Source organism: Oncorhynchus tshawytscha, linkage group LG16 (genome assembly GCF_018296145.1).
Source record: "Oncorhynchus tshawytscha isolate Ot180627B linkage group LG16, Otsh_v2.0, whole genome shotgun sequence".
Classification (NCBI taxonomy): domain Eukaryota; kingdom Metazoa; phylum Chordata; class Actinopteri; order Salmoniformes; family Salmonidae; genus Oncorhynchus; species Oncorhynchus tshawytscha.
In genome coordinates, this window is record NC_056444.1 from 62,949,507 (window position 1) to 62,958,369 (window position 8,863).

An 8,863-nucleotide genomic window follows, 5' to 3' on the forward strand; every position below is an offset into this window, starting at 1 on the left:
ATGAAAACACATTACTTTCAATGTAATTAAATAATTGTGTTAGGACACAAAATTACCATTATTTGTTCAAATTTGACATCTGTCCTTATTTAACAATGCTTACCTTCCCATAAAAGCCAATGAAGCATATCTAAAGTAATTTATGTAATATTGTTGAGATGAGTAAAAATGCTATACGAATTGCCGGCATGATCCTCTTTTGACTGGTAGAGCTCTGTAATTTCCAAAATAAAGTTGAGTTATAAGCAGTAAGTGAAAAATTATTATCAACATGTTTTTCAAGAAGAGACAGTTAAAAGGTTAACAGTCTAGCATATGTCATCACTATTTGTTGATTTTCAGACCCACTGGCTCCAGGTCATCTACAAGTCCATGCTAGGTAAAGCTCCGCCTTATCTCAGTTCACTGGTCACGATGGCAACACCCATCCGTAGCACGCGCTCCAGCAGGTGTATCTCACTGATCATCCCTAAAGCCAACACCTCATTTGGCCGCCTTTCGTTCCAGTACTCTGCTGCCTGTGACTGGAACGAACTGCGAAAATCGCTGAAGTTGGAGACTTTTATCTCCCTCACCAACTTCAAACATCAGCTATCTGAGCAGCTAACCGATCGCTGCAGCTGTACATAGTCTATTGGTAAATAGCCCACCCATTTTCACCTACCTCATCCCCATACTGTTTTTATTTATTTACTTTTCTGCTCTTTTGCACACCAATATCTCTACCTGTACATGACCATCTGATCATTTATCACTCCAGTGTTAATCTGCAAAATTGTAATTATTCGCCTACCTCCTCATGCCTTTTGCACACATTGTATATAGACTCCCCCTTTTTTTCTACTGTGTTATTGACTTGTTAATTGTTTACTCCATGTGTAACTCTGTGTTATCTGTTCACACTGCTATGCTTTATCTTGGCCAGGTCGCAGTTGCAAATGAGAACTTGTTCTCAACTAGCCTACCTGGTTAAATAAAGGTGAAATAAAAATAAAAAATAAATACATTTGAATAATACCAGTCAATCATTTTGGATTAAAACGACCTAGGTAGCCTGGCCAACCAAAATTTGAATATCATAAAAATAAAAAATAAAATCACATTCACATTTTCTCTTAACACAAAAAAATGGTCTTATGCTATATGTACTTTGGTGCGAAAAGTGCAAATCAATCCCAGAACAGCAAAGGACCTTGTGAAGATGCTGGAGGACACAGGTACAAAAGTATCTATATCCACAGTAAAACGAGTCTTATACTGATAGAACCTGAAAGGCCGCTCAGCAAGGAAGAAGCCACTGCTACAAAACCGCCATAACAAAGCCAGACTATGGTGTGCAACTACACATGGGAACAAAGATCATACTTTTTTAGAGAAATGTCCTCTGATCTGATGAAACAAAAATAGAACTGTTTGGTCATAATGACCATCGGTATCTTTGGAAGATAAAGGGGGAGGCTTGCAAGCCAAAGAATACCATCCCAACCATGAAGGACGGGGGTGGCAGCATCATGTTGTGGGGGTGCTTTTCTCCAGCAGGGACTGTTGCATTTCACAAAATAGATGGCACCATGAGGCAGGAAAATGATGTGGATATATTGAAGCAACATCTCAAGACATCAGTCAGGAAGTTAAAGATTGGTCGCAAAAGGGTCTTCCAAATGGACAATGACCCCAATCATACTTCCAAAGTTGTGACAAAATGGCTTAAGGACAACAAAGTCAAGGTATTGGAGTGGCCATCACATAGCCCTGACCTCAATCCTATGGAAAATCTGTGGGCAGAACTGAAAAAGAGTGTGCAAGCAAGAAGGCCAACACACCTGACTCAGTTACACCAGCTCTGTCAGGAGGAATCTGACAAAATTCCCCCAACTTATTGTGGGAAGCTTGTGGAAGGTTACCCGAAACGTTTGACCCAAGTTAAACAATTTAAAGGCAATGCTACCAAATACTAATTGAGTGCATGTAAACTTCTGACCCACTGGGAATGTGATGAAATAAATAAAAGCTGAAATAAATAATTATCTCTACTATTATTCTGACATTTCACATTCTTAAAATAAAGGGGTGATCCTAACTGGCCAGAAAAACAGGGAATTTTTAATAAGATTAAATGTCAGGAATGGTGAAAAACTGAGTTTAAATGTGTTTGGCTAAGGTGTATGCAAATTTCCAACTTCAACTGTACCTCAGGAAAGTGGAGAGTGCGCTCTGCTTTTTATCGATGAGTGCCATGCCCGACCGGTGATTTCCGTGAATCTGATTGGTCAAGACTAGGGCTGTGCCGGTGATTGTGAAGCAAATAACTGCCTGTCTCACGGTAATTGACTGTTAATTAACAAACACATTTAGCATATCCTGGCTTCCACGCATAGCCTACAAGCCACTGATGCAGACCTTTGGAACATCTACATTTAAAAAAGTCTAATAAATCCATGCAATATAGCCTACACCATTAAAATAAATCCATAATTTATTTTAGACAGGTCTAAAAAAACAAGATATGAAGAAAATGCAGTGTATTTTAGAATTTCCTCATGTGTCAGTATGATAATGCATGGCCCCATGTCGCAAGGATCTATACACAATTCCTGGAAGCTGAAAATGTCCCAGTTCTTCCATGACCTGCATACTCACCAGACACGTCACCCATTGAGCATGTTTGGGATGCTCTGGATCAACGTGTACAACAGCGTGTTCCAGTTCTCAACAATATCCAGCAACTTCGCACAGCCATTTAAGAGGAGTGGGACCAAATTCCACAGGCCACAATCAACAGCCTGATTAACTATATGCAAAGGAGATATTTTGCTACATGAGGCAAATGGTGGTCACAGCAGATACTGACTGGTTTTCTGATCCATGCCCCTAACTGTTTTTTTAAGGTATCTGTGACCAACAGATGCATATCTGTATTGCCAGTCGTGAAATCCATAGATAAGGGCTGAATAAATTTATTTCAATTGACTGATTTCCTTATATAACCTGTAACTCAGTATAATCTTTGAAATTGTTACATGTTAATGTCTTTATATTTGTGTTCAGTGTAGTAGAAATCAATGCACACTACTGAGGAAGATAACAGTCTTTCCAGACCCACGTGTTTGACAACAACCTGATAATCAGATAATGATACTGCCAATTACAGGAAAAAAAATGTTTTTATTATCATATACACCGGCGCCCCTGGAGAAAGTTAGATGACACATTCTCAGTATGGATGAGCCTAGTATGTTGACATTTGTTGGTAATGGAGCTTTATCTGTAGTGCAATTTGTACACAGTATGTCATTTTAGAAAGTACTGTAATAGGCAAGACAGATTTCGGGACACAGCCAGAGACTTTTCCCCACAGTTGGTAAGAATCACATGCACCAAGTGTCATTTAAAAACATCAGTTGATAGTAACTTACATGACTGCGTGTGGATTCTGTAGCATACATGCTTTGGGTCCAAAAGTGGTCACAGGACTTGTTCCATGTAGAGACTGATTTTTCCTGAAACATTTGAATGACAGAGAGAAAAAGCATGTTGTTTACAGGTTCAAAACACTCTCACAAAAGTCTGAAAATAATACTGGTAGATGTGTCGAGACACCTCAGGATATCCTTTCAAAATAATTTACTAAATCTCTTTAACCATGAGAAGAATGCATACTCAGCCTTGGGTCCTTTTTCAAAACAAGTTTGTTAAGCAAATGTAAAGCACCCATCCTACATGGGCTGGGCCTACATTTTCACCATCCTCTCACGGAAGTCATATAATGTGAAGTTGCAAAAAGAATTGCCACTAAGAATTATCTTTTAAGAATTCTAATGTCATTTTGTGTTGGTAGATGGGGACAATTTTCGGAAGACGTTAAACTTTTAGCATGTTTCAGATACAGGTATGTTTCATATCTAGGGCTGGTAATACAAATTAGTTTGGAAGGAAATTAATCAAGTTAAATCTGATATTTATGAAAACACCAATCTATTAAATCTAAAATCTAAACCAATTGAGAAAAACTATACCGAACAAAAATATAAATGCAACAACTTCAATGATTTTACTGAGTTACAGTTCATATAATGAAATCAGTCAATTGAAATAGATTAATTATGCCCTAATCTATGGATTTCATATGACCGGGCAGGAGGGGGCAGCTATGGATGGGCATAGGCCCACCCACAACCAATAAGAAAGTGTTTTTCACCACAAAAGGGCTTTATTACAGACATAAATACTACTCAATTTCATCAGCTGTCTGGGTGGCTGGTCTCAGACGATCCCACAGGTGAAGAAGCCAGATGTAGAGGTCCTGGGCTGGTGTGGTTACATGCGGTCTGCGGTTGCGAGGCCGCTTGGAGATACTGCCAAAATCTCTAAAACGACATTTGAGACAGCTTATGGTAAAGAAATTAATATTCAATTATCTGGCAACAGCTCTGGTGGGCATTCCTGCAGTCAGTATGCCAATTGCACTCTCCCTCAAAACTTGAGACATCTGTGGCATTGTGTTGTGTGACAAAACTGCACATTTTAGAGTGGCCATTTATTGTCCCCAGCACAAGATGCACCTGTGTAATGATCATGCTGTTTAATCAGCTTCTTGATATGCCACACCTATCAGGTGGATGCATTGTCTTAGCAAAGGAGAAACGCTCACTAACAGAGATGTAAACAAATTTGTGCACATTTGAGAGAAATAAGCTTTTTGTGCACATGAAACATTTCTGGGATCTTTAATTTCAGTTCATGAAACATGGGGCCAACACTTCACATGTTGCATTTATATTTTTGTTCAGTATATATGAATCTCAAACACTGATCAAATTCTTTAATCAATGTCCAACCTGGGGCGGCAGGGTAGCCAAGTGGTTAGAGCGTTGGCCTAGTAACCGGAAGGTTGCAAGTTCAAAACCCCGAGCTGAAGAGGTACAAATCTGTCGTTCTGCCCCTGAACAGGCAGTAATAACCCACTGTTCCTAGGCCGTCACATTGAAAATAAGAATTTGTTCTTAACTGACTTGCCTAGTAAAATAAAAAAACTCAGTTTTGCAAATTAGGAAATAATATACATTTGGCTACAAGCAAATTCACAAATTCTCCTCCCCTCTCAGGGGGCCCTCTGGACAGTCAAGTCAAGTGGCAGGTTAGCAAATCATATTAATTGTCTGGTTCTAAAAGTTCACCATCTGCTCCTACACTACAGGCTGCAGACACTGTGTGTGTGATGCCAAAGCAGATGATAATTTACTGCTCCATGTAGATGGGTTCAGCTGGTGGTTTCCTTCACACACATACTCCCTCCAACACACTTGCACCATTCACCGTGGGCAAACGCACTTACGGACAAACGGGCGTGCCGTTCCCTCTAAAACTCTGCTCTAGTACCCATATTTGGGATGGTGCAATTGCAAACCAAGGAAATGTCGTAACGGTCTGCCTCAAATGTACTCTCTCACAAGTCACAACCTCAAACCATACTGCAAATGAGAAGCTAGCACATTTACCAAGACAGAATAAATGAAAGTGTGAGAGTGGGTCCTGGTGTCATCTGAAAAACATTGCTCACCAGGAAATCTCTCTCAAATAAAAATCATCTTAGGTTGATTCAACTGTCATACTCATACTATATGACAGATGCCCCATTTTCAGTAGCTAACAGAGCAGCAACACACAGTAACTTTTTGTCAGCACAGATCTTTAGTCATGGGGGTAGCATGGTATTGATTCACAACCTAAAAGCAATTTGCATACACAGTGAAAATAATAAAAAGGCAATAAGAATGACAAAAAATAGGGTAGTAAGAAAACCAAAAGTCACTTGACATTTTTCTTAGCACTTGTATTTAAAAATAAATATTGTTCCATCATTTAGTATTGCACAAGGTGAAATGAAAACGGGGTTATAATACAGTACCTGTAGTCGCAAGCAGTGGCAGACGAGGTGCTCAGGCTGCGGGTCTTTCTGGTGCGGCAGGCCAGGCCACAGGCGGGGGTCTCCCCACCATCGCAGGCAGAACAGCAGTAGGGGACAGCCTCCACTCCAACCTGCTCTCCAGTTTCCATCTCAGCTCAGTCTGATAGGAAACACACAGGCCAAGAGGGGCCAAAATGGAAGCTTGGGGTCTTCACAGTCAACAAGGCAGGGTTACTTTAAATGCTTATGAGTCTATAAGGTTTAGCTTTGGGTTAGTGTTGACAGAAACCCCAAACGATACTATGGCTATCTTAGAATGCATGGTCAGAGTAGTACTCATGTAAGATACACTTGTGCACTTGGTCTTCTTTGTACAGTATGTGCAACATTAACAAAGCATCTAGTCAGTGGCATGTGACAAACATTTGAAAATACATTGGGCTTGCATCTGCAAGTATGGAGGCTCAAGTTATTGCACAGAAACACTGTGCAGATTATATTACCCATGAATGTAGTCTTACTAACTGGGCATTATCATTATGTAATTCCTTTAGCACTAAGTTATCTAACTACAACCAGAGCCATGTATTTGTGTGTTTTTGTTAGCCAGTCAAATATTGTACCAAATATTATATTAGCTATGATAACTTAGGTTAACTATTTCATAATAACCAAGACAGCTTGCTAGCTAGCTAGCTAGTTAGTTAGGGAAAGGTGATACCTAGCCAGTTGCACAACTGAATGCATTCAACCGAAATTTGGTTTCCGCATTTAACCCAACCCCTCTGAATCAGAGGGGGGGGGCTGCCTTAATCGACGTCCATGTCATGTGCGCCCGGGAAGCAGTTGTTGAGATTTTTCCGCGTACCGCTAAACTACCTGTCGCCTCTAGTTATCTAACGCTTTTCTAATGAGAGACTGACCACTGGTCTGACACTTGGCTAGTACCAGCGGCGGTGCATCTCATAACGTAAGCTAGCTAGCGTTAGTTGCCTAGCTTTAACCAACATCACAATTGTATGTTCTGATGCCGCTCTGGCAATTTATTGATTGGGGACCTTCTTTTTGAGGAATGTAATTGTTTTTATTGAATATATGTGTGTTGTGCTGTTTTATATTGTACTTGATTTTGTCTTGTGAAATTGTATATGCAGGGCTCCCTTGTGAAAGGCTCTGGTCTCAATAGTGACTCCCTGCTTAAATAAATAGCTAAAATAAGATAGCTAGTAGTGTAACAGCAACACACAACAAGCTATCTAGTAATTATAACCACTGAGCTATAATAAGATGACAACAAAGATGAAAGGCTAACGCTATCCAGGCGAACTTTTAAGTGCTAGTTAGCGTGTCTGACGTTGATGGCTAACGTTAGCTAGCTACCTACATCAACGCCTTCGAGGTAGCTCACCCAGAGCTAACGTTCTGAGTTGCCACGAATAATTTTGGCCGTAATGGTGTTGGATTAGAGCCTCTCCGTGAGTGTTCTATCTAGCTAACTCACAAGTTTCGCTTGTTTAGGATAGATGTATAGTATATCTAGTTAGCCTTCTGCTCCCTGGCTGGCAGCATGTCAAACTGTCTAGCGTTTCCTGATTATACTGTAATTACTGACGTCATCTTGCGTTTCTTGAGCCACAGTCCACTTTCTTATTTTTGGTTGGGTTATATATAACCTAATTTACTTTTAAGTATATATTTTTGTACATTTGTTTTTATTGCGTTGGAATTTTAAATATTGTGAATTTGTATGATTGTGTGCAGGGCTCCCTTGTAAAAAGAGGCCTTGCTCTCAATGGGACTTCCCTGTTTAAATAAAAACAATTATTTGTTTGTCATCTCCAACCAAGCGACCATAGCCCAACCGGCCGCAAAATTGCGATATTAATTTTATGTTTGTTATTCATCTTAAAAGTAATAATACCGCCATCTTGCTGCTAGTTGAGCTATGGTCGTTTGGTTGGAGATAACAAACATATAATTATAGTAATTGAGCCTTACATTTTTCAACAGGCTCCTCCATCTCGACGTCCCCTGAATGCTCATCTGCTAGCCGCGGGCCCGCTAGCTGTCTAGAGCATATCGGACTGGTAGCTTAAGAGGTCCATCATCCAATTTCTTGGGCTACTATACCTATTTGCCAATTGGCCTGGACCCTTTTACTACACGGAGCCCTGTTGGTCCATCCCGACTAGTCTGCCGACATAACCGCACGAGGGGGCTTCCGTCGCGACGTCCCTCCAAGGCCCTTCTGCTAGCCTCGGCCCCATAGCTGTCTGAATCGGCGTGTCTCCAACCCTCCTAGCTACTCAGAGGACCCTATGATCACTCGGCTACGCATGCCTCTCCCTAATGGCAATATGCCTTGTCCATTGCTGTTTTTGTTAGTGATTGTCTTCTTTCACTGTAGAGCCTCCAGCCCTGCTCAATATGCCTTAGCTAACCCTTTTGTTCCACCACCCACACGTGCGGTGACCTCACCTAGTTTAAATGGTGTCTCTAGAGTCAATACCTCTCTCATCGTCACTCAATGCCTAGGTTTACCTCCACTGTATTCACATCCTACCATACCTTTGTACATTATGCCTTGAATCTATTCTACCGTGCCCATAAACCTGCTCTATTTACTCTGTTCCGAACGTACTAGATGACCAGTTCTTATAGCCTTTAGCAGTGCCCTTATCCTACTCCTACTCTGTTCCTCTGGTGATGTAGAGGTTACTTCAGGACCTGCAGTGCCTAGCTCCACTCCCATTCCCCAGGCGCTCTCATTTGTTGACTTCTGTAACCGTAAAAGCCTTGGTTTAATCCGTGTTAACATTAGACGACTCCTCCCTAAGTTTGTTTTATTCACTGCTTTAGCACACTGCCAACCAGGATGTCCTAGCCATGTCTGAATCCTGGCTTAGGAAAGCCAGCAAAAACCCTGAAATGTCCATCCATAACTAGTAACATTTT

At 40.8% G+C, this 8,863-nt stretch overlaps 1 protein-coding gene across 7 annotated transcripts in view; it reads right to left on the reverse strand.

Annotated features, from left to right (window-relative positions):
- Nucleotides 1-8,314, reverse strand: part of LOC112232557 (NAD kinase) — a 38,914-nt gene extending 30,600 nt beyond the window's left edge. For 2 of the 7 annotated variants that reach the window (XM_042299474.1, XM_042299471.1), the window contains exons 1-3: nucleotides 7,907-8,314; nucleotides 5,909-6,068; nucleotides 3,417-3,500 (exon numbers count right to left, since the gene is read on the reverse strand). In XM_042299474.1, the coding sequence (XP_042155408.1) occupies nucleotides 3,417-3,500; nucleotides 5,909-6,057 (233 nt within the window). In that variant the 5' untranslated portion in view covers nucleotides 6,058-6,068; nucleotides 7,907-8,314. Of the gene's footprint in view, nucleotides 1-3,416; nucleotides 4,368-5,908; nucleotides 6,069-7,292; nucleotides 7,486-7,906 lie in introns of those variants that run through there. The other 5 variants (XM_042299477.1, XM_024399595.2, XM_042299473.1 and 2 more) reach the window with 5 other exon arrangements.
- Nucleotides 8,315-8,863: the final 549 nt, after the last annotated feature.